General features: G+C 36.0%; 1 protein-coding gene across 1 annotated transcript; it reads left to right on the plus strand.

Moving 5' to 3' along the window:
• Window positions 1–1,322: 1,322 nt before the first annotated feature.
• Window positions 1,323–26,998, plus strand: stac (C2 and C2B_Munc13-like domain-containing protein staccato). Its single transcript, XM_011499546.1, has 17 exons — window positions 1,323–1,741; window positions 9,400–9,697; window positions 17,793–17,957; window positions 18,360–18,538; window positions 18,714–18,758; window positions 18,852–19,011; window positions 19,496–20,022; window positions 20,711–20,866; window positions 20,954–21,091; window positions 21,189–21,380; window positions 21,466–21,757; window positions 22,889–23,250; window positions 23,783–23,972; window positions 24,202–24,508; window positions 24,593–24,716; window positions 26,049–26,242; window positions 26,378–26,998. The coding sequence occupies exons 1-17, from the start codon at window positions 1,641–1,643 to the stop codon at window positions 26,470–26,472; spliced, it is 3,525 nt and encodes a 1,174-aa protein (XP_011497848.1). The 5' UTR covers window positions 1,323–1,640; the 3' UTR covers window positions 26,473–26,998.

Here is a 26,998-nt window from a genome sequence, read left to right on the forward strand (position 1 = left end):
ATGTGCGATTTATCAAAAAGTCTCATAATTGTCGGGAAGACGTTCGTTAATTTTGCCTTTGGAAAGAAACTGCGCTTAATCATCTTGTCCCCCGTAGACTTGGATCCCATACAATTGGGAAGTGTAATCCGTAGAGGAGGAGGAGGAGGACAAATGACGAGTAGAAAAAGAACTTGGACTATTGACCAACGCGATGTTCGTACACAATCGCAAAAGACATTTGGCCTATTCCACTTTAGTCTCACGACGTCTATATTTAAGTTTACAACATTGTAATAGCGTGTGTGCGCGCACCTATTGCGTGGTGTGCTAGTTGCTTTTTCAGATAGCCGAAGGTCCACGTAGCGTTAGAGTAGGCAAAACGTTGTGGGATTTTTTGCTGCAAACAAAAAAGCAAAAAAACCAAAGAGACGTTAATTCGCGCCCCTGTGTTGTAAGTGACAAAGGAATTATGCTTTGTGCTTTGGTATGCCCGTGAATAGCTTCTTTTAATTATAAATTTTGGTCTCGTGAAGTGGCCGATGTCTCATTGCGCTATTAGATCACGCGTAGGTCCGTTCGCTATTGAATATTTTTATAATAACGAATGCGTGCGCCCTCTCTCTCTCTCTCTCTCTCTCTCTCTCTCTCTCTCTCTCTCTCTCTCTTATCTAATTTTCTATGCAGTAAAACAATAATTACATCATACTAACGTACCTTTTATTTCGTAGTTTTACATTAATAATGAATTAAATCAAGCTACAAGTGTTTCCGTATTAAATGACACATGACGAATTTTTAAGACAATGAAAATGATGATTTTGCATTGGAGTAATTAAATTTAATCTAACAGTACATTCGCAAATGCACCGGGGGAACGCGCAATATAAATATAAACCAATATAACCGAATAGACTAATTAATTACAAAGTTAATAAGGCAATTTCGTTAATAGTTTCAAGTCGATAAAAGCTGATGAGATGCAATTGGCGTCGACTAATTCAGCACGAGTCGACGGCGAGTTTAGCGATAAGTGGCAATAATTTTATTAACTATTGCACAATAAGCTAAACGCAATTATTGAAGTACGATGCGCGGACGATAACGTAACGGCCGGCGTTACCGACGACGAGTAACGTAGTTTAATAAAATTATTGGTAATAATCGAAAAGGTTTTCCCCAATGATATGGCAATTGATAGTGCCATCTAGAATCGTAGAGACAAATCTGCGAATTACCGTCCGCCAACTCTGTCGGTAAATCATGCTGATCCTACTATTTCGTCCACCTGTCAACAGACATTCGTTCGGCTTAACGGGGAGTTTAGCCTACATTTGCGGATTCAATCACCGGCTCGATTCGCTTCATTTGCTTCTTCTCTTGTAGCGCTGACGCGCCTTGCTTTTATCATTTGCGCTTGAAGAATAAACGATTACGCACCTCATCGCGAGCCTGTCACTATTTTTTGGCTCCCATTGTCTACGGACTCCTACTCACACCTTAATGACACACTATTCGGACTGTCCTATACACGTACACGCGCGCACGCACACGCGCGCGGCCTACTCTGCGTATTCGCCATCGCCGGAGAAAGTTTTCGTTAGTACGTAAATCGCGCGACTTTGTGCAGTTCCGCAAGCGGTAGCTCCGAGACACGAATAATGGACGAGGAGAAGATGTGGAAGGACTTTTACCACAAGGTGATGGAGGAGACCGAGAGGAAACAGAGGGGACGGCAAATTCGTAGTAGTCACGAGAGCAGGTAAATAAGCGTGTGCAACGGGTAAGAAAGTCCAAACTTGTATTATGAGCAGCGTTTGGTAAATTGCGAGCATACCGCCAATCAAACTTATTTTCCAGCCCAATCACAGCCCATCTTAACAATCTCGATCTTTCATGTAACATACATAAATTAATATTTTCGATAAATAAATAGGAGCAGCCTAGATTAATACATGGGCTTGTGTAGGATTGAGGAAAAAGAAAGTCCATGTGGAATGGCAAAGAGAATGAAATTTGGAGGCGAGTAGAAAAATTGTATTGTATATTTGTGGATTGAGCTCTCTCTCTCTCTCTCTCTCGACTCTCGAGGCTCCACAACGTAATTCTTTATTGGGTTATTTTGGTATTTTGAGTCATCGGACATGTTGTAGGTGAAAGGTCTGTCGTCATAAGGCTCACGGCATCGCTAGCTATATTAGCGCATGGTAAACGTGAATCGTGAATGTAATTAATGTTGTATATTATCGTTAAGTCTTTATCCAAGGATCGATGAATAATTTGCTCATGGTGAGAGATGGTAAAATACTTGTGATGTTGAGCAAGTCATTGTTTTTTTTTTTTTTTTTTTTTTTTTTAATTACAGTAATACACGGTAAGCACGCATTTAATGTAAATAGTCTTACAAGTGTAAACAGTCTTTTTCAAGCCTCTACTTATTCTTATTTTTCCTTTATTGTTAATAGAATTAAATGTAGTACTCCTATTCTAATAAGCCTGAGAAAATTCTGGCGACGGCAATTCTGTTGAGAAAACAATCGCTGCGATAGCAGCGATGGCCCCGTTTTTATCGTTAATTCAAATAAATATTTTTAGATAAACAATTTGATTAAAATCTTTTAAATTTTGTTAAAATTTCTGACACAACGCATTTTAACACAATAACAAATTTAATCTGGTTCACGTGAATAGCTGCGATAATTATAAATAACGAGCTATCGAGTTTTAATGATGATTTTCACATAAAACATGAAAACGAATGTTTATTAAATTAAATAAAAAGCAAAAAAAAAACAACAAAAATCTAAATCGAATACTTATCATGGATAGAAGTTAAGAATCAAGTATTTAACATTTGTTACAAAGTTTTAGATCATGAATATTTCGATTGATAAAAAAAAAAAAAAAAAAAAAAAAAGGAAAATTTTTTTTTTTTTTTTTTTTTTTTTTTTTTTTTTTTATCTATTTGTTTTTTTTTTAATTCACAATAGATTTAATTGTCAGAGGAACATATAATATAATATCATTTGTAGAAAATATTTCCGTTGTAAATTAATTCAATATATATATATATATATATATTACTTATGAAAGTCCTGCACAAAGTCAAAAGTCAAATATACATGTTAAAATTCTAAATAAAAATAAAAAAAATTTAAGATCAAAACTACATCCGGATATTAGTTATGTACATTGATATTATTTAAATAATTTAATCATGATGCTGATATGAGTTTATTTGAGTTTATTTGAATGTATGTTTTATTTGGAAAGTGGAATTAAATTAGTATTTATTCACACATTACGTGTTTTACGCACACATATATTTCTATTATCGAATAATATAGACCCAAATATTAGTTTCTGAAGAAATTGATAGTTCACACGTACATTGAAATCGTCTTATGCAAATATTTTGAACGAAAGGATTGTCCATATTTGCATTCATTACGAAAATGTGTTGAATATTGAGAAAATGTATAGGAAGATATAAACGCTCAGATTAAATGGATTACCCAGTTACAACATTATAACTATTACGTCTGTGCTATTGATGCGCGTCATTGTCATCGGAATACATAATTTATAATTGTGCTAACAGTATAACTATCATCTTACATCGTTTATATTGTTAATTTTCAACTCTATTCAGTCTGTACTTTAATTTTCTTCATATTCACATTCAATTGACTTATATGAGAAAAAGTTACTATTGACTGAGTAATTATTAAAATTGTTACACGAGACATGTCTATTATAAATAATCCATTTTATAAATTAGATTGGCCATAATGTGTTATCTCTCATGAGAAAGTTAATTTAAAAATCATCAGTAGTAGGACAATTTTTTGTGATACACAAGTTGGCTTACAAAATGTAGTACGTTAGCATGACCTAAAACTTTGTTTTATTCAAGGTTGCTTTCCACGCCAACTTCCAAGTAGTTTGGTGGTAAAAATTTATTTTAAATATTCAAATTGTATTAATAAAGTATCTATTGTCACGTGTATTCAAATGCACATTGAAAATGATGAAACATCTTGACAGGGAATACAAACAATGAAAATAAGTACTCCTACTCATTACATTTTTAATCTAACATTCACTACTTTTCATTAATTAATATTAAATTTTATTTGGCTACTTGTACCTGTGGGAAAACTCGTTATTACATTTTGGTTCGTAAAATTTTAAAGCTCTTACAAATAGTTCTGGTATCGACTAATTTAGTAAGGAAGAGTACGATCTTTTAACTTACTTTTAACAACAATGACAACAACAACAACCATATATATATATATATATATATATATATATATATATATATATATATATATATATATATAGGGCTGAAATTTAATCAGTTACAAATCAAAATTATAATTCTGAACTATTGTTGTTGCCTCTTTAATATAATGTAAGGCAATGACGTTTAATGCCATTGTCTAGAGTCCGCTATTATTTAAAAAAAAATTATTTTTTAATCGATATTAATTTAGTATGTGTTTGATATATGTGATTTTTAGATTTATACTCCTAATGGGAATAATGAAAATTCGTGATCAATGATATTTTTAAATAGCAAGAATAAATTTTACGTTCAATATTTTTTCTAAATATTCTTCACTTTACAACCTAATGGATCATAATGCTCAATAAAGTAATAAAGTACTTTTTATCGATCAAATAGAAAAATATCGATAATAGGAAAATATAGTCTCGTAAACTGTATTTACGGGAAACTGTTATAATTGTAGAGGATAAGGCGGTTAATAATGTAATTTTAAACTATGGCACTGATTAATTGAGAATATAAAAATAGAATTGTCATTAACCATTCTATACTTAATTAGATATTGTATAAAATTTTATTAATAAAAATAATAAAAAAAAAATGTATCAACATATTTATTGGGATGGAGAAATCCAATTCTTGTCTTACAAAAGATCTGCATTGACATGGATTATAAAAAAAAAAAATATTTAAAATTAACGTATAAGTTTTTCTGAATTGTCTGGCATTTAAAGAAACGAGTATAAAATTTTTTTGTTGAATATAACACGTAATTACCGGAATTTATAAATATATTTGTAATGTGAAAAACTTTGACCTTATTTTAACTTAGTGATTTGATTGATATAATAAATAATCAGTCATTTTCTATGGAATTTAATATTATTGAATAATTATAGTACCATGTAATAATGTAGTAGTACAACATGCCTATGTGCACAATTAATAGAGATTACTAGACAATTATAATCGTGGAATCAATACTGAAATAGTACATAGTTTGTTTGTTTTTTCCTCATAAAATAAAGTATATTTTTCTTAAAAATGCGGTAATTTTATAGAAAAAATTGGAAAAACTACATTAGTGGTAATAATTTTTCTGATGGTTGTATGGCTGGTTCTATGGCAATTTATTGAAAGAGTTTATCTATCTCATTCTCATACATCTATTTGAAGGGACAATTATGAAATTGAAAAATCTTCAGTACAATTATTAAAATTAATTATATAAAAAAAAACGGTAAATATAAAAATTATCTGCATCAGTGTAATTTAAGTAGCGGCATAATTGGTGATTAGGATATATCAGGACGTTTGAATTAACTTATGGAGATTTTAGTTGAAATTATTTTAAAATGATGTATTATGTGATTGGGGATAATTAATTTTAAATAAACATTAAAGGAATGCAATTAAAATAGACTTTGAAATTATTCCAGAAGCAATATTTATTATTTCCAATGTGATACTTTAAAAATTATTAGGTAATTTTAGAATTTTCAAATGCTCAATTAAATTCCATTTATCGGAACAATAATGACTCTTGAAACAATAATAAAAAAAAATCTTAATATTATACGTCCGTATTTTAAACTTAGTCCTGCTCGAAATAAAAGAATTGGCCCCGTCCGTCTTTAATTTTCAGAGATTTTTAATGAGAGTGGAAGCGCCTTATCGTTTAAAGTAGACTCTTGGGTTAAAAATAGCGTAATATCAGAAAAGATTTTGGAATTGTGCTTTTGACTCATGAGTTAATGGTTATGTATAAATAAGTCTATTCTATCCCTGATTATGGATTTATCAGTCGTACGAATACGAATACGAATACCTGATATGAGGCTATAAAGTGAAAAATAAATAGCCAACTCCATTTCAAATATCATTTATTGTTTCCAGATGTTTTATTGTGTGACTCATATTATTTCCTAGATTTGTTTTAACATTACAATGATAATACTTGTAATAAAATTATTTTTACTGACTTGACATCGAAATTTATTATATTATCATCGCTGAGACAATACAAATGCACAGTGAGGAATAAATGTCGTTGCTTTATTGTATCGGCTTAAGCCAATCAACCGGGCATAAATCACATTAATTTCCATTCACCCCATTGCTTAGTATAATCATTTTCCAACATAAGACGGTTCAATGGATGTGCAATAAAAATTAACCCCACACACGTAAAGAAAATATCTCATAATCTCTCATATTTACAGGGCTATTAATTCGCCTTGTACAAATCATCTTTACAAGTACTAAAAGAATTTCGACATTTCCCTGGCTTATCGATACTCTCGCTTCGCGCTCCTCCTCATTCGACTCATCGCTCGCACAATAATTCGTCAATATTCCCCGTGTAACCGCCGACGGATGTCACAGACGCTCGGCGCAAGGGATTTGTGTCGCGCCTACGCTCGACTGTGTGTGAATACGCGAACCTATGATGCGCGATGTACAGGTTGGCGGTACATTTCGAAAAGTAGTAAGCACGAATGGCTGCTAGTAGGTTAGTCAGTTAGTACACGCGCGGGCTGCGACTGCTGTAATTCACGTGGAGAATTGGTGGATTATCATCCGAGAGTGATCTATCTGTATGCTGTTGGGCGAGAGTCATGCGAAAGTTGGCCCACCGTTTCACTAACACCATTGCGACGACACTGAGAATGTAATAATATGTCATGTAATTTGCACGCGCAATAACTCAAGGCATACAAGTATTTTTACGGGCTTTTCGCGTTCTTTTCGTTTTTCCTTTCGATGCGATGAAATGTTTTTATCGTGGAGCGTACGGAAGAAGAAGATGAAGAAGAAGTTGGCTGACCAAGTAACTAGCGAGTGATTATCGACGCAATGTTTTTTGTTCCTTTTAACGCGAAGTGCAGGAAATTATTACGAACGAGCGAGCACCTTTAAACGACAATTCAGCTAAATTAAAGCCTCATAATAATTAATAATTAATAATAATTAATAATTAATAATAATAAATAATAATAAATAATAATAAATGATAATAATAATAATAATAATAATAATAATAATAATAATAATAATAAAAACAACAACAATAACAACAACAGCAACAACAACAACAACAACAACAATGATAATAATAATAATAATAAAAAAGGGCTAGTGCCGAGTAAAATTACTGAAAAATAAATCGTACAACATGATTATTCAAATGCAGTGTTCGTGTACAATAACTTCTTATTTCGAAATAAGACTATGAGAATTATTTAATCTATATTTTTATGGATCCTTAAAGCAAGTTTCATGTTCTTCATTATCATCGAATTTGGTGCATAAACTGATTAGCTAAAAGTTTTAATTCTATTTTTAATCGTCAATTTTTAAGGACAAGTCAATAAAATTAATCGTTCATGACAACAGTTCGTTTCAGTAATCAGAATTCATAAGAATTCATAAGAAATGTATAAATTAAATAATGTCGTTCCGTAAAATAATAGTAAGGAAAATTAAGGAAATAATTTAGAAAAGGCCACGGCAAACTCTTGCCTTATAAAACTTGGTCAGCATCTACTTTCATCATTCTCCGATTCAATTTTTCCTTCAGATAGTTAAACGAAATTTTTGTAATTTAAGATCGGCTTGGAGTCAAGTAATGGTAAAAGTTCGGCTTGCTCACTTACTCATTCATATTATAGATATTTTCTTACTCCATTGGTATACATAAACAATTTAAAGTGCAAATCGATATGTGAAATTTATGTAGTTTTAAAATAGTTTTCCACAAAATACTTACTACGAGGAACAACTTGGTTTTCTTGTCAGTGAAACCGTGTAATTTAAAGTACATGTAATATTTAGTACAAAAAGGTTTTAGTCAATTGTTCTAATATTGAGTAAATTATATCTGCTCTTAATATTGTAAGATTTATTAATCTCTACCAAGAAGTTTTATTTATCATTAATAGATTGGGCCGTTATAACACATACATGTATTAAAAATGAAGATTTTTAAACATTATTCAGGAATTATAATATTTAATTAGAAATATATTTAGTCGATGTTTATTAATTGATCAATATTTTAAACATTTTATAGCATGGTAGCTTATAAATACAAGCAATAAATTTAATTTAATTATATGAATATATTAAAAGAGAAATACACGATGCATCATAAATCATGAAAAGGTAAACATAATTTTAAAAAGCTGTCAGCTGTTTATCTTTTATTATCTATTAGATCGTAATATATTAATTGTACGATAAGCAATGGACAAAATTTCAATCCAGATAATGTTTAAAGAAAGTATCGTGTTATTTTAAATGTCTGTAGTTTAGCAAATATTAACACAATGTTCATTCGGCATTAGAGATAAAATGAAAATGTATTTGTTTTTCTCCATTCGTACATTGGAAACACTGTTTTTTTTTTTTTTTTTTTTTTTTTTTTTTTTTTTTTTTTTTTTGTTTTTGAAGGTCTCTCCTATTGTTGGAATATTATTACATTCTGGTTAAACCTGAGAATAATTTTTCCGTAAAATATTCAAATTGATTTATAAAATAACGTGCATTACGTAAATTATGATTTAATCATATCATTTAATTACTTATAATTATACGCAGAGATGTTTGCCAATTACCGAGACTAACGTTTAGCCAACTTTAAAAACTACTCCTAATCTTAAGTGCTTACGTACATTGAATTCGCAACTTCCCAATGTTTTCAATTACTTAAGAATCTTGAGCAGCGCTAGACTAACAATAAGAATAATTCTGTGCGTCTCATCACGATTTCTCTCGAGTAAGCAAGTATCCGGCGAGTTTGATCGAAAGCAGATCAGCTTGGATCGGCACCGAAGATCGCTGAAATGTAGTTAAAAATATAAAAGCGTAAGCAGCGGCTTATAGCGGACGATAGTCAGGCTGCGAGTCGGTCCATTAACGGATTCGCCGCAACGGCTAAGCTAATTATTCCTTACGGGAGTGTTTGGAATTCCTAGGGCGACCCGAGCAATTGCGTTGCGTGGCATGCAAGCGAGAGGCTCGAGACCCGCATGTATCTTCGTGGCGAAAGTGCCCTCCGTAAAAATACTTGAGCGCGCGTGACTTTTAACGAGGGCCGATGTTAAGCGAGCATCTGTTTGAACAAGGATCCAAGAGGAGGATGGTAGCTTCTTCGAGAAGCTCGGCACCCGTCTAGCTGAGAGGGCGCAGGAGCAGCAACTCGAGGAAAGTTTGCCGCCTCCGGGGGCTGAGGAGTCCGAGGGCTGCCCCCCAGTCGCCGACAACGAGGACGAGAACTTCTGCGTGGTCGAGGAGAGGGATGCGCTCTACGCGGAGCGGGAGAGTTGCCTGAGGGGAGGGGACAAGGCCGTGCCCGAGACAGACAGCGAGTCCGAGGAGCACGAGACAGTGTACGACGTCGTCGCCGAGTCCGTTGGGCTTAACGTGAGTATTCGGACTCAGTCGCTGACCTTGCTTAACACAGGATGATCCACCGCTCGTTCAGAATGCCAATGGAGATGCCCGACTAAATTTAGCACTTCTCGCCTCTTGGTGCGAACATTTCTTTATCGCTTTTATGAGAGGTTGAAGAGGAGGGGAATGGGATTGCCTAGAGGGAAGGAAAAATGAAATGTCATACCCGGGAAGGGCCGACTATTATGAATTATTAAATAGCTTTTCAGATTATTATCCGATCCTACTGTGTGCAAAGTCACTTTTCAATGTTCCACACTCTCAGATGGATGATAGAAGCTGCATTTTACCTGCGTTACTCAATCCAAGTGTAGCCTCGGGCGTGAAAATTTACTTCCCCAACATCATAAAGTCACAACTATTTCTCCAATCGACTAATTTCAAAAAGCTTCTATTTCTTGGCAAGCATATTTCTCGATCATTGGTACTTTTCGCAATTATATAGATAAAAGTCTTCTAACGAAAAGGCTTTCGACGATTAATAACATTGGTATTTTCAAACACGCGCGCACACGACTTAAAATAACTATTTTCAATTTCTAAATATAATAAGTATTGAAAATGGTTATTATGGATCTTTCCGAACATTCCTAACGATAAGTACGAACATTTTTTACGTCTTTCGAAACATTTGGAATTAGGGCCATTTTTAGATTCAATATCAAAAACAATTACGGCAACTTATAAAGCTTGCCGAATTAAACAAACGAACAATCGAATTTATTATTGAAGTTGTATCGATTGACAGATTGCGATGATTAATCTCAAAATAATAAATCCTCGTTCATCAAATATTTAAGGATTCTGATACTTTACTCTAGTGTATTATTGACCATTATAAGGATTGTCATTCATTGATTCACAATTCTCTCAAGATTTTTCTCTCTCACGATTCTTTCAATATTTATTGTAAGATTAATATCTTCATGATATCCGTATAAAATTTTTTATTAACGATAATACCTATAATAATTATAACAACAAATATAAATAGATAGGGATGTAAAGATACTATTAGAATGTCAAAAATATTTTGTAAATTTATCGCCTTCTTTATGAAATTATTTAACAATAAAATATGTATTAAGGAAACGTAAATATGATTGCCTCTTTACAATAATAATCCGATTAATTGTCCTAAGCTTGTGAATAATGTGAATTAAACGGTATTTTCAGCTCGTAAAATATTTATTAATTTCGTCATTTACCATTAGTCTTCCTTAATTTTATTTGCAGTCGGCCTCTTCATTATCAGTAAAGATTGCTGAAAGATCTAATTGCCTAGTACTTCAAAGGGGCTGTTCTGTATTCTCGAATTATAGATAATTAAATTATTTTCCTTTATACTGACAATTTCATATCGGGCATGGCACAACAGAAGTCTTAATTCTATCCTTATATTCATATAATCATGCAATTATTTATTTATTCCATTATTTAGTGAAATAGGCAAATAAATAAATGATTAAATAAATAAGAAAGAAATTAAAGAAAAGAGAGAGAGAGAGAGAGAGAGAGAGAGTGAGAGGGAGAGAGAGAGCAATAATTGTTTCGTGCACAAATTGAATGAATAATTAATACACGTGTTGTTTCTTATATACGCAAAATATAATTACAAATAATAAAAAAACACTTTGGATAATTATAATAAAGGATCATTGGAATACGGTTATACGAGCTATCGATCATGTATTTGTTATTAATTTGACTGAAAAATTTGCTGTTTCTTTTATTACTTTCATTTGAAAATATTTCATTTTGTGAGAATTGTCAAATATTTGAGAATAGTCGTCACATAACATATTTATTTATTGCTTCGATTATTGAACTATTATGGCCTTTATTTCAAAATGTTTATTTTCATTTGCAAAGCTTAATAGTCATTCGTTCCTTGTGTATTTTACTTCGGACATATTGAAAATTGCGAAGGATAATAATGCTCCATAATAAAAACTTTACAACAAAATACAATACTTACATTGACGTAAAAAGTCGTATAATGCAAGATGATTCGGATCTTCAATGCATACAATAAATTTGTCCTTATAAGGAAAAAGCTTTTAGTTCAAGTTACCTGTGTCGTACGATATTTTAGACAAATATTATCGGTCTGTAGAAGTACATAAAAATATCTGACATTTTAAAACTATAAAATAAATTCAATATACGAAAGTGAGAAAATGTTGCTAAAAAAAACAAAAGTAAAAATGTCTTTTAAGCGGCGTCGGCGGGGTGAGTGGAGGCGGGGGGGGGGGATTATTTTCATTCTAGATCACAATTTCATACGGGACGTAACGACAATTTAAAAATCATTTCGTAACGCCAGATCCATTCGATACAGAAAGTTAAAAAATATTTTTAATTTAAAAATCCTTTTTCTAGCTGCACGTCGAAATCCATATTCAACATAATCGAATTGTAATTTTAACTTTTTATTCTATGACTATTGACTAAATAAAGTATAGAGATGACTTTTCATTCGGTTACTAACTACTCATTTATTTATATTGCAGACTTTCAACGACGTTTAATTATTATCGTATATTTTACTTTTATTTCTTTGCCGATTCTTTTTATCATACGGACACGAAGCATTTGAAAGTTGTCGGATCGATAGTGCAATCTTTACTGTATAAAATGTCAAGTTCTTGTCATACTCTCCGACTTTGTTTGAGTTACTTAATTTATTCTCCGCGATATTGCTCGAGCCTGCACGATAATGCCCTGGGATGCGCATCGGCCTATCGCACTTTATACGCACAAAACGAAGAAGAAAGGTCGGCAAATAAATAAATAGAAATAGAAATAAAATGCGAGAAAAAGGCAGGATGGCACGAGGCCAGAACTGATTGAGCAGTCTCGCGCGTTAAAGCAGCATTAAAATCCTATATACAAAAATGATTCGTGGGGCTCTCCTTTGTCGAGTCCTGGTATTGATTGCAGGACTCCCCGTTATTGATGTTCGAAATGAGGGTTCGTGTCGGTAGGGCCTACGTCGCTCAGTTGCCTTGGTGCACTGCCGTCGAGGCAATGGCAACAGTAGTGATAATACCGGTCTTGGGTTCCTCGGCAATTCGGGGCTTCGCCGTTGCGCGTAAAAAGAAAAAGAAGAAGACTATCGTTCCAATGGTTATTCGCGTCGAGAGCAAAAAGCAGTCGGTGAGTAAATGCGAGAGCAAAATGAGAAGAGAGTTTGACGATAAGATCGAGTATTATCTTTCGGCAGCCTGGAATTTATTAATTCTACGAGCGAGCGGAAATAAATTTATGTTACTTTGTAAGGCCCTCGAGCACAACGTCCACCATAGACTCTTCATGAAATCTATTTGTAAAAGCCAAGTATTTACGCGAACGTCTTTAAGAATCTAATAATCTTCTAAGTGCCCAGCCGTTTAAACTAATGTCTCGAGTTATTAATTAACCGTTTTATATAGTACATATATATATATATATATATATATATATATAAATTTGAATTGATAGTGACTGGCATAAATAGATTTCATAATTAAAACGAAAATCATATAATGACGAATAATATATATATATGTGTGTGCGTGTGTCTGTGTGTATGTGTGCGTGTGCGTGTGTGTGTGTGTGTGTGTGTGTGTGTGCGCGCTTTCGCGGGCGGTTGTAAAAGCATAAAATGTTGTTTTAACGAGTCGATGAAATGGCGTATTAGTTTCTTACGATGAGCTTTCAAGATGTTCAGTCACCCTTTAAGCAGATGAAAATAATTGAAATAGATGAAAAAATCTATTTATACGGCATTTCCATCGTGCTTCTTAAATTCCTGAAGCCATACACATACAATGCAAAATGCTTTCACCTCAAATACAATGTCTTAATTTTCTCTTACCTAGCAATAAATAAACTCATTCTCCCGTGCACTCGTACTCTCTGACTCATCAAAACCAACATGTCCATCAGCGGATTAATCGGCAGCTGTCGATGCCTGATAAATCGGCGTTAAAAATCACCGCTTCGTTATAAAGTGATTTCGCTTGAAATTTGCCGACCAATAATTCGCACTTTGCCGGCGAATTAAAAGATTCTGGAAACGATGATGCTAAAGCAGCGAACACGAGGCCAATCTTCGAGCATTCGCGTGTCGTTTATTTTCTCGCTTCTTCGCGTACTCGCGGATGGATTTCACGAGGTTAAGATATCGACCCCCGGATTATTAGCCTCTCGAAAGTCTCGGCGCGTCACGGGGAAGCCGAGCTTTCAGCGTCCCCTCCGTCACCCGCGGAGGCTTATCTCACCGTGCTTGTGTAACGCCTGCGAAGCATCGCATTGCCGTCCCCATCAAGCCCCCCCCCCCCCCCGCCCCCGTATTACCGTCTACCGATAAAAATTCCGCCCGTCCGCCACTCTCGCCGGTCCTAAGGGGATCTTTCCTAGTGCTCCCTCCCTCCCGCCACGCTAAATCTCGGAATTGGAATTCAGCGTGGGCGACTGACTGGTGCCGGGTTAGACTGTGGCATTGCATCAGAATTATGCACTTGGCCGTTTATCTCCCGACCCGTTATGCGCCGCGTCCAAGTGTCGAGAGTTTGCCGCGAGATCCCGAGGTTGTGCAGCGATCGAAGTTTATCGGCGCCTAATCGTCAGCGTATTATCGTCCGTGGGATTTTCGCAATCGGCGCTACAGCATCCGGAAGCGCAGCTACCGTTGGCTATTGGCGATATTGGCGAGTCGCTCGACACGTTAGTCTCTCGGGCGCAGATCTCGGCGCGAGTTTCGTTCGGGCGCGAGATCGAGCGATAGATCAGGGAATAGAGGAGGCAGCGGCGCATGAAGTCCGAGTGCTCGGACGCACCACTGGCTATTCCTGGTGTCCCTCAGTGCGGCGTTGGATCCCGCCGGGGCGGAAAGTTTGCTCTTATCGTCTTCAGCACGGACTCCTTCTCGGACTCGGCCGCTCGCGGAGCTTTATTCGCTAACTCGACTATTTCTTTCACCCGGCGCACTTGGCTCGAACCGTTTATCGCGCATGAGCTTTCGCTGTACGTACATGAGTACGTACGTATGGCTCGAGTCTCAGTTTGACCGACAATTAGAGTGATTCTAGTGCGGCTGACGGTCCAAACGACGAGTAAACCGCGCCAACGATCGTTCGCGCCTTGCTCACTGTTGTTGATCGGATTTCACGAGCGTTTAAGCTCTCGGGCCCGATCGCTCGCTTCTTCATCTCTTTAAAAGAGCGATTATGGAATTGGATATCATTGCGAAGGAGTCTTTCTGGGCGTTGTTGCTTTATGGACTGTCAGAGTGAAATATTGTCGTGCAAAGTACGAGGGTTTCGAGCAGCACGGAACGAATGATCAATGCTTAAGCGACAGTTGATTGGCAGCACGAGGGTTTCCATTCGTCAGTGTGTTTATTCGGGCCGGGGCAGGAGGTGGGGGAATCGAAGCTTCTTTTTTGGGGTGTTAATTAGTGGGAGTAGAATTGAGAAGAAGTACGTTAAAATGCACTTTACAATGGACATTTTAAAGCATGAAATTCAAACCAATGTATGAAGGTTTTTATAATAGACATAATAGAAAGGTAGAAAGTAAGAAACGAGTTTTGTTGCGGATAAATAATTCGAGTTGATTACTCATTATCTCATTGAATATCTTTACAATATTTCGTGCTTTATCGTTAAATTTAATTTCATATTCATAAAGACCACTGCAAGTCTTAAATTTTAAGAAAGCACAAAGCATGGGTTTTATTATTGTCTGAGCATTAACAAAGAATTTTATGCTTTAACAGCAAATTCATTTATGTGTAAGTGTTGTTTTTCAGTGCTGTAGCAAATTCACTAAAATAATAAAGTTCTCTTAAGAATTTAAAGATATTTTTCAAATTGTCATAGAAGTTATTTATATTTGCTCTTGGTACTAAAATCCGAAAAAAATCTGTAAAAAATTTATCTTTAATTTTTTTTTTTTTTTTTTTTTTTTTTTTTTTTTTTTTTTTTTTGACAAAATAATAATTAAAAACTTTTTAAAAAATAATAAATCTCAGTATCATAATTTTATTATTCATAGTAGTGTATTATTATTTTAACGAAAACAGGCGATGAATTAACAATGATAGGGCGTAAATATTTTAATTTCAAGTATTTTGTAATGTTCGACTAACAGAGCAAGTAAGCAGACTTTGTTTGAAAAGTGAATTTTTACTGCTCTAAGGCAAAACATTATTGATGATCTAATTGCTATTATGTGAGAGATAAAGCGAACTACTGGACTATTTTATACTGAGATACAAACATTTCATTTAAATGAATTTCACTTGGCATTTCAGACTTCTTGCATCAAGGTTTTCATTGAATCAATAATGTCACTCTATCTTCCATTAATATTACATAATATTCTAATATAACGATAATGTACGCAATAATGTCGTAAATAAGCAATATTAAAGTGAATATTTTGTAGAAAGCAATGAACGCGTATGCGTATATATGTGTATCTATTTTGCTTCTCTAAACGATGAAAATAAAATTATTGGTTACTTCCATTGGAAGATAATGATAAAAGCATAGAAAGTGCGTTTCGTCGTACGTTAATTGTAACGCAATGACACTTTAATCAACATTCTGTAAAAAATATTTCGCTTCCATGCAATAAAAATGCAAAGTCCCAAGTATGAATTATTCAATGCTCGTAATAGTATTAATAATTTTGCGATTCTTAAAGCTCGAGGAGAAATGACAATTGTTGGTACAGGCGTCGTACAGGGAAGCCATTCTACGAAGGCAAATCTAAGTAGGAAGAATTAAGTTGACAAAGACTCTTCGCAAATATCGAATTACCCGCGCTCAAAGGGATACCGTTCAATCGTTTATTTACGCCGAGTGCAAAGTAGATCGCCAAATAGTCGCTGCATTCAGCGGCTGGGAATCGAAGTGGAAAAGCATCGTGAGAAAAATTGCCGCGTGATCGTGAACATGTGACGTGATCAAGAAAAGTGAGCCGCTGTACGCCGAAGAGCAGATCGCTAAGGGATATAAAGATATCGGGTCAGCGATTGCGCCCGGGGCTGTGCGAAGACATGCCGGTTTGGCGTGGAAAATACTTCGAGGCAAGTACATCGACACCGGACGCGCATATTATAATATAAGCGCCCGCTTGTTACTTCGTCTTTGTCCATTCGTCCGGCGCGTAATTCGCTTTGGCTTGTAAACGACGACCATTAAGAGTCCGCGACTTAATTCATCGTGAATTAGCGGATTGACCTGCTATTGCAATTGATGGGACGCGCATGCGCCACTGAAATTGCAGATTTTCTCAACGCGAGCCTACGATTTTTCCGCATTGTCTTTCTCGCGAATGATAAATCATTAAGCTGTAACGTCCGAGATAACGAATGCGCACAGTCTAGTACGATAAAGTGCTCAAAAGCTTTTGACCTTGAGTTAGAGATTCTTGTTTATTTAATGGTTTGCCGATCAAATAAATGTATGCGTTTGAATTGATCTGTGCCTATGCTTTCGTAAAGTCTCTCGGATCAGCGCTGATCGTAGATTATTATTTTTTTTTTTTTTTTATTGTTATGAGTATCTTATACTTTTAAATCTCGTTTTTATATTTCGCATTTTTATTGTCGGGCTTCGAGATTTGTTGACGATTAAATAATACATCTGTTATTCGACTGTAATTAAACTCAACATTGCTTAAAAAAAAAAAAAAAAAATAAGAAAAGAAAAGAAACAACGAAAAATGCAACATCGTTTTCTTCTACATTACTCAGAAATTTTACATAAAAATCCACTCTCATTTCAATATAGCCATTTATTTTCTTATATTTAGCTGAAATATGGGCCATACGTAGTGCGTTAGCCTAGTTTATTTTCATTAAAATTTTTTATTATTATACGTAAAATGCTGCATAAGTATCTTTCAATGAAATGGCAATTATTGGAAATTTTTCAGATGCAGAAATTAATAATTTTTTCTTTTGTTTTTAGTTTTTTGTTTTTTTAATTTTTTTGTTTTGTTTGTAACGAGTAAAATTAAATCGATGCTCTTTCGCAATTTCGTGTATAAATATTTTAAATATTTCTAGATCGAAGAGCTTTATGCTGCCCTTTTATTCATAACTCAGCACCAAATTGGTTTTGACGTAGCCGATGAAGTAGAACAAGATGCAATTATCGAATATTTACGAAAAGCATTTAGTATCGACGATGAAACTCATGAAAGAGTTATGGAGGAGACGCGTCAGATGGAGGTACTTTCATTTTAATTCTATTTCATAAAAAATAATTTATCTTTCAATAAGAATTGGATTATCAAATTTTTGTCTTATGCAAGAGTGATGGAGAATTGGATTAGTAAATGAAATAAACTATCGTCAACTAAAAGTGCTCTTGCGCTTAGAGAATCAATCGATATAAATAAATAAATAAATAAAATAAAAAAAACAATTAAAGAGAACAGAGTAAAATCAAATGACAATGTAATAATAAGCTGTGCTCGTAAATTAAAACGTAAAACAAAAATTTGAAATTTAAAATTGAACATCGCCTAGGGCTTTCTTAACCGACCTGTAAATTGATAAATAATTGATAAATTGCCTATTACAATTATGCACTTGTAAACATAATTATACGAGACGATTGTTTTCACGTAGGCACCCGAAATGCACTTAAATATAGAAGTAATAGAGGCCAAAGAGTTAGTTTCCAAGGATGCCAATGGGAAAAGCGACCCATTTTGTGTTCTATATCTGGAATCGGCACCGACAAGACGATACAACACGGCTGTTAAGACCGAGACCTTGACACCTGTTTGGCAAGAGCATTTTGAAATGTAGGTATTTTGCTACTTTTGCCAAAAATTTCAATTCACGCGCTACGTGAAATTCGCTTCGTTAAATTCTCTCCCAGATTATCATAATTTCGTTGTGACTATGACGAGACGAGTGTTTAAATAAATCCCGAGGGCACTAATAATATTTACATTGACTTGCTCCGACAATTTTCAGGCCCCTGGATAATCCGGAAAATGACGTGCTGTATCTGGAAGTATGGTGAGCTAGCTATACGTATTTTACATTATACTTTTTTTCGATCAGCTTTCGTTGAAACATTGAAATACAATTAATGTGACCGTTACGCAATAGGGATTTCGACGCAGCGGAAACGGTGCCCGAAAAAATGAGCAAAGTGAAGAGCATCAAAGGCGTTCGAGGTCTGGTGAAATTAGCAAAAGAAATCGCCATTACCGCTACTAATGGTAATCACGACAATGAATTCATCGGCAGTAGTCGCATACCGCTCAAGGTAGGAAAATAATGGAACGATAGATTGGCCGAACGATACATCGACCTCGTATTCGGCAATTAACAGCCATTATTACGAATTTTGAAAATTTTAATTCTTTATAAAACGAGCTCTATCCACGTTAAGTGGAATTTATGATTAATTTAGTTTTTATTAATTTATAATTAATTTTTTAATTCTTAATAATTTTTAATTTTTAATAATAAATAAAATATATTTAATTTATAATTAATTTAATAAATAAATAAATAAATAAATAAATAAATAAATAAAAAAAAAAAAAAAAAAAAAAAAAAAAAAAGATTAATTAGCCCCAACGTCGTTCTTGGGCATTTACAAAGTCCCTTCCGTTAAAGCTCCCAGTCGGGGGGAGAGAAATTTTTTTACGTGTCCGGAAGATAAGAACAACACAACTTCTTCGTGTTAGGTAAGTAAAAGCCTCGAGGGCCGCATAATTTTTCGCAAATTTGCGCGTGCCCCTTAGGACATTCCAGTGACGGGCAACGTGCTATGGCTGTCACTCGATAAGAAAAACAAATCGAAGCGCCGGGGCCAGGTGAAGGTGAGACTGGCATTCAATACCGAGCACAACGTCCAGGTCGCCTTCCAGGAGCACCGGCACCTACTGCGCATCCTACTGCTCCACGAGCTCGAGGCCCGTAAGGTCGAGCGGTACGCGTGGCAGGGCACTTGGTCCGGTGCGGCCGAGGTCGTCGTGCTCCAGCACGCGGTGCAGCGCGGCCTACGTCAGGAGCTCCTCTCACTCGCTCGCTGGACCGAGTTTGCCGCCGTTCACCAGGAGCATCAGCTCAGCTTCGCCGTCTTCCTGCGGCTGGCGGAGGAGCTCGCGGTCCCGGTCAAGAGCCCCGGCCGTCTCAACGCCGAGCAGACCAAACTATTCTGGGACGCGGCCAGAAGAATTCTCCACTCGGGATTGGGCGTGCTGAGGAAAATCAGGAGGCTGGCGATCGATAAGGAAAACGCGATTAAACAACTCTCCGCTATTCTTAGGTGAGAGTAGATTCCGACTTTTTCGCTTCGGGACTTCTGGCGCTCGTCTTGGGACGGGAAAACGAACGGACGATTGGCCCTGCCGCGTGTGCCGGTCGATGACCATCCTCGTGAGTTGTAAACGACACATTCACCGATCACGCCCTCTTTCCTTATTTATTTACGCTTAGTCTCGGGGGCCCGGGCCACCTTTCCCATTGCGCGATACTTCTCCATTCTTCCCCTTAGCTTGGCTTCATATTCTGGCTCAATAATACTCGCGACGCTACTTGATATCTCGCAATTAATTCTGAGATAAGCAATGCTTGTTATTAGAGTACGTCTGCCTAGGATCGCGAAGAGGACGTTAAGGGCACTTGTAGGGTACCAAAACTACGGAGAATTTCGTAGTTAAATTATAATTTAGTTTAAAGTTCGCGGAAGTGAGAAAAACGTTTAAGATGCCGACGAACGTTATAAATCTTTTTCATTACATTGAAGGAGTTCGCGGCTCGTTTATCTATCTCCACGGACGCGCGTGACATTCTTTTGACATTTCTTGTCAAGATGGATGTTAAAGTGAGTTTGTTCACGACGCGGCGAGATTTCATCCTCGATAAGAATCCAAATGAAGAAATATTCGATGGCAATTAATGCGAGAGGTATTATCGCTGACTGTGAAGAATAATGCGTACAAATTGATTTTTAGGACGATCTCTATATTATCGACCCTCGAAGTTCCGCAAAATGTAAATTTGTTTCCGACGAAAATCTATTCATGGTTTCCGCCGGAAATTTTGGATGATGACAGAGTTAGTGTCCCCGAGGCACTAGAGTACGCTGTGATTCGAGGTGGAGCCGAATGGTAATTTTGTTTGCATGCAATTATTTCGCACTTTGTTGAGCTAAGGAAGTTTAAATCGAAACACTCTATACCGTTTAATGATTGAAGGTTCGACTACATAGTTGCGAATAACAGCTTGAAGGAAGACTCCGATGAAGAAGCACTCAAGTACCACATCAAGATAATTCAGTTAATAAGAATAGATTTACAACGTGCTATGGAAATATACGAGAAATTGTTCGTTAAGTGCGTGATATAATTCAACCTAAACGCTTTACGCGAATAATTTATTCATAGTTATTGGAAATTGTTACCTCCGATAATCGAAACGACTATTTTATAGAACGATCGACTTCCCGTATACGAAAACTTTGTACATAATGTATGAGAAGAGAGTCAGCGATCTGTGCATGGTGATAGTGGAGGACATTTGCGGGAGATTGAAGAGAATCGAGATCGAAACATCCGAGGATCCGGAATTAAGTTTGGGCACCACGCTTTTTGAGCTTTATCTAGCCATTCAGCGATTCGCAGCGTAAGTTCATAATTTTATTAGGAGGTCCTCGGCGATAAAAGCCTCGTCGTCGCCGGCATTTGCCAACGAATGCGCAATTTTTCAGGGTTGGCCAAAACTTCTGCCCCGACGACTTGGACAGCATTAAAGTGCAGAGTTATTACGATTGGTTCAGAGCTGCTGTCGCGCACTGGCTGGAAATAGCAGTTTATAAAGCCATGAAAAGAATCGATCGGGCAGTTGAATTTGACAATTTGCAGCCCGTCGACGCGAGCGTACAGTATAGTTCCAGTGCCGTCGACACTCTAACAATCTTTTATCAAATTAAGGTTTTCTGGACGCAGCTCGCCTGGCCCGACATCGAAGGAGCTTACGCGTTTATAGCGAAAATTGTTGATGCAAGTATTTCATTTACGGTTAAGCTTTCCCGAACTATTTACCTATATTATTAAATTATATTTTATTAATGGCGATCGTGTTAAGTATTCGGCTCCACGGCCAAATGGAGATAGATTCAGATTTATTTTTTATAATTGTTATTAGACTTTTCAACGCCGTCTCGAAATAATAGCTTGAAATATTTTTCGGATCATATCAATAATTCATAATATTTAGAAATGTCGTTTTATTAATGTCAGGTATAAATAAGAGATAAATGAACTGTATTTTGTCAAGCCAATATGGTCTGGTGTAATTCATATAGCTAATTTTCATTAATAATTTATTATTTCTTTTTATTGGCTAAAGTTCAATTAGACTTAAAATTATAAATAGACATTGTTTTCTCGATATAAAATAACACACACACACACACACACACACACACATACAACGATTATATAGTAATATGATAAACTTTGCTCAGATATGACATGATTCTAGATATTATTAGATACATGGATGAATTATGAGGAAAATTATGCATTTCTTTCAAATAATTTTGATAAAGTTTTTCAATAAAATTATTTTCACTTTTAATTAATTTACGTTCGATAATTTGCATTTTCTATGTAGAGTTGTTTGATATTTCCTAATTATATTTTAAACAATAGCCGAGCACAACTACATCTAAATATACTGCATTAAAAATATTACTTTAGCAATCCTACTAAATGATTATAATTAGAAAATAATATTACACAGCCTTCGGATCATCTCATCTGTCTTTATTTATAATTCAATAATTAGAGATAACAATAGAATGAAAATCGATACTACCGCGTGAATAATAACAAAATGTATATATAAACTTGCCAATGTTTATAAACACAAAAATATCAATTGATATTCTAAAAAATGTCAATTAACTGCATTTACATAATTAGAATCTACATCGATAATACAACATTTAATAAAACGAATGTATATATTTTATGAGTATGCGCACGCGCACGTATAATTTAGTATATAAGTTCTCCATATGCTAAAGGCTTTTAAAATAACATTATTTGTCCATTAGCGGTCGAATGTAAACAGCCTTTTCAAATCTCAATGTGTCAAACTTACCGGCAATTTATCCGTCACTCTAGGACATATGTAAATGCTGCATCACGTACGTCGATAAAATGTCCCAAAAGGCGGAGGAGATCCAGCATCGGCAGGACATTGAAAATGCGAATAACGTTTATGGGCAGCAATTCGACGTGTCGGTGGCCTGGTGCTACGCGATCAACAACATGGACTACATAAGGACATCGATCGAGCCGCTCTCCAAGGATCTTGGCCTCGACAGCGTCATCGAAGCCTTGGCCGAAAGCAAGAGTCAGCAGGATGCTGAGCGTTGCAAGCAAACGCTCCAGCTTATCGTCGACAACGCCAAGGACACAGTTAAAAACAAGATTATCGATATGCTCGAGACGGTAGCCCAAAAAATGACACCTGCCATGAAACGGTAATGAAATGTTTTTCGGTCCTTAGTCCTTGACAAGCTGCGCCTTTGAATTCTCCGTTCCTTAACATCTTTTCGAATTAATCTGAATTTTTTTTTCCTTTCTTTCTTTTAAACGAGCATATTCCAATCTAACTATACAACCGACTACATATCTAGCTGCACATGTGTATTTATGTGCCTATGTATGTGTGCGTAAAGATATTCGGATGTTGACATTGAGCCGTCATTAATCAATGCAAATACTATTTTTATGTCAATTGAAATCCTTCTGGCCAAAATAATGACAAAATAATAAGCGCGCGTGCTCGCTAAAGAACGTTCACTTATAAGTTGCAAATTAAGAATTCTTTGTAATGATAATAACAAACGAAAAATTTAACATTAGTTTTGCATCGATAATGGTTTAAATGAAATTCGTTGCTTTTGAACGTTTGCGTGAGAGCGAGAGAGAGAGAGAGAGAGCGAGAGAGAGAGAGAGAGAGAGAGAGAGAAAGTAATTAAATTGTTATACAATGTTTAAATTGTTACGAAGGTATTTGATGGAGGGTGCAGAATTTGTAGATTCAAAGAGTAATTCAATGGACAGACTCATGGAATACTTGGACTCCAATCTCATTACACTTCACAATAATCTCAACGAAGACAACTTCCAAAGAATCTTAATGATTATTTGGGAAATAATTGCAGACTCTCTGAACCAATTAGTTTCCAACAATTTGGAGGTAGAAATTCGTGATTTTTATCATTAACTAACAATTGCGTTTGCACATTGAACGGTGCTATTAAAGAATTTATCAAGATTGTGCTCACGTAATCGGGAACCATCATAATTCGATTCCTCTTTATCTAATTATTATAGCCGCGCTCTTTGTCTTTCATTAAAATTTGCTGACCTACCTATTAATCCTCATAAGAATAATGTTGACACGTTGTTATCGTTGTGTTTTATAGAGAAGAAGGCCACCTACATTTTACTCGAATCTTCATAAAACGTTGCACACTCTCATACAGTTTTTCAATCTCGGAGCGGATGAGTTGGCGAACGTAAAAGTTCTCGAGAAAATTGAAAAAGTCCTGAAGCTTTATGGCCTGGAAACTACCGAACTCATTCACCAATATTACGTAGACAGGGTGAAGGAACAAAACAATATACTCGGCGAACCTTACGGATTACTCACGGTCAAGGCATATTTCTTCAACGATTTGCTAAATTTACAAATACTCAACGCACGAAATTTGAAGTCGTTTGACAGTAACGGTCGGCAAGCTTTCACCACTACTTTCCAATACCATCCCCTAATGCGATACGAAGTATTCACGATAAAAAAAATTAATGTTCTAGGTAAATGTGATTCATATGTAAAAATCAGACTATTTCCCGAAGATATCTTCGTAGGTATGAAGACATTCAAAACGAACGTGCAGAAGGAGACGTTATTTCCGCTTTACGACGAAAGTTTTAGCATGTACGTATGAGGAAAAGTTTCCGCTTTATTGACCGAAATATTGTTCTCTCCGGCTCAAATTTAACCATCTTCCTGGATTTCAAAACCATTCCCTTAACCTCCGCATATCTCGTAATGTTATCAATGAACCGAGACGTCGGCAAAAGCGTGCACTCTTCGTCCCTTCTCCTTTTTCCTTTCTTTTTTCTTTTTTTGTTATTAAAATTTTATAGCCGAACGAGGGGGTGGGGGCGGGGAGGGGGGGGAGGAGGAACGAGAGTCTGTAAACGGTCAATAGCCACGGTGAAATCGATCAAGACTGGTCCCATAAGTGCCAATACATCGATTATTAAGTGATATTAAGAATATTAAATATTAAGGAAGCTTAAGGCGGCCACGCGAAAGCGACCTAAAATATCCTAAGAATTGCAAATTCTCTTCCAACTATCTTAAATGGAGGCAGAGCACGCGGACCGAACGTCTTACCTCAACAATCAAAGTCTCAAGCCCGAGCACACGCGACACTCATCGCGGGCTGAGACATCGTCGTACTTTGTTTTCTTGTTTGCTTTTTTTTGTTTTTGTTTTTTGTTTTTTGTTTTTTTTTTTGTTTTTCTGTTGTTTTGTTTTTTTTTGTTTATGCATATGGTCACGAGGAGCGCGCGATGAACTCGACGGGAGTTTAGCGGATGACTGAAGCACCCGGCCGGGCCTCGGTGTTTTATTACACACGGGCCAGGTTAGACTGAGAGGGATGTCGGCGATTGGTTGGTTCCTTCTCCTCGTCGACGTCTCGACATCGGCGCATTCCCGCTCGCCCCGTAATTTTCGCAGACTGGCCCGTCCCTCATTATCTACCTGCCTCCTTCGCTGCCTCACTGCCCGCACCGGCGATCCTGCGAAAAAAAGGCCTATTCCGCGAACTGCGCCCTCCCCTCTTCGCGTATTAGCTTGTTGCGCCATGATAATGAGCTACTCTCGAGTCTTGGCGGAGTGGAATGGTAGAGGGGGGGGGGGACGATACGTTGGCGAGACTTTATATTCGGAGAATTGGGTAAAGTGCATTGAGACTCGTTGCTAATTAAGCGCACGGCATTTTCGAAGCGTGGAATTTACACGAAGCGATCGTCATTTTAAGGGCCATGCGCGAAGGTTAATATGGAAGAGGATAACAGATAAATCTGTGTTAATCCGTGGATTTTTAATGCCGTCGGCGAGATCGCCGACAGAGGGAACCGATTAATCGTTATAAGCGCCGCTCGCTCCTGCCAAATAAATCATAATTTTAAGTATGGGTGGCGCAATTAGTGTTGGCTAATCATAATCAGTTGCTAATTATACATTATTTTTCAGTCCATTGACTCCGGAACAGAGGAAACGTGAAAATGCGATTGTGATGTTCGAGCTTAAAGATAAGGACTTTTTGAGAACGAGATTTATGTCCGAGTGCTTTTTACTGTTCTGTGACATTGAGACGACGGAATCGCATCAAGGATTCGCGGAGCTTGTACAAATTCATTTGAAACTTTCACGACCCATGTCGCAAAGTGAGTTGAACCTAAAAAAATCCTTACGCTTCTTATAACAATATCATTGTTGACATTAGAGTCAATTATTATTTGTATGTATTTTTATTTTGAAAATTAAGCAGGATTAAGTGTCTATGGATTTCATTTCTCTAGGTTCGGAAGTCGTTCGTGTTTTATCGCGAAGGAAAGGGGATAATTTGGCGTCGAGCTTTGCTTCGAAGATCCACACAAAAATGAATTCCAGTTAGAAGTATGAATAAACTTATGCAATTCAGCATTGTTATTGCGAAAAGGAGGGCGCACGAGCGTGCATTTGGCGAAGTTTCTCATTCGTACCGTTTTATATCTCAATTATTCGATGAATTTTATAATAATACTTTTACACGTACACTTTCCAAGTTTGAGAAGTTTTTCGATCGACAAACGCGTTGAGATCAATGTGAAGTGATTTTTACGAAATTATTCCTGTGATATTGAAAATGCTGCAAACAATTACCTTAAATTCTCGTCATTTATTATTAGATATTAATTTATTAATGGAATAAAAAAATGACAAGTAATACATTAAATATAATCTAATTAGCATTAATTTGATTCATTGTCTGTCTAATCCTGATTTGCCATAATTTAGCTAAGCCCTTGCGAACATTACAATCAAGTAACAATCAAGTTTTTGTAGTTAGCTGCCTTTCCTTTTAGGCATTGGCTTTGCCATGCGAATATCGACAGCGATCATTTAAAGACCAACTCCTTCGCAGGAAATTGTTATTATTA

The sequence above is a fragment of the Ceratosolen solmsi genome, unplaced genomic scaffold (genome assembly GCF_000503995.2).
Source record: "Ceratosolen solmsi marchali unplaced genomic scaffold, CerSol_1.0 scaffold35, whole genome shotgun sequence".
NCBI lineage: Eukaryota > Metazoa > Arthropoda > Insecta > Hymenoptera > Agaonidae > Ceratosolen > Ceratosolen solmsi.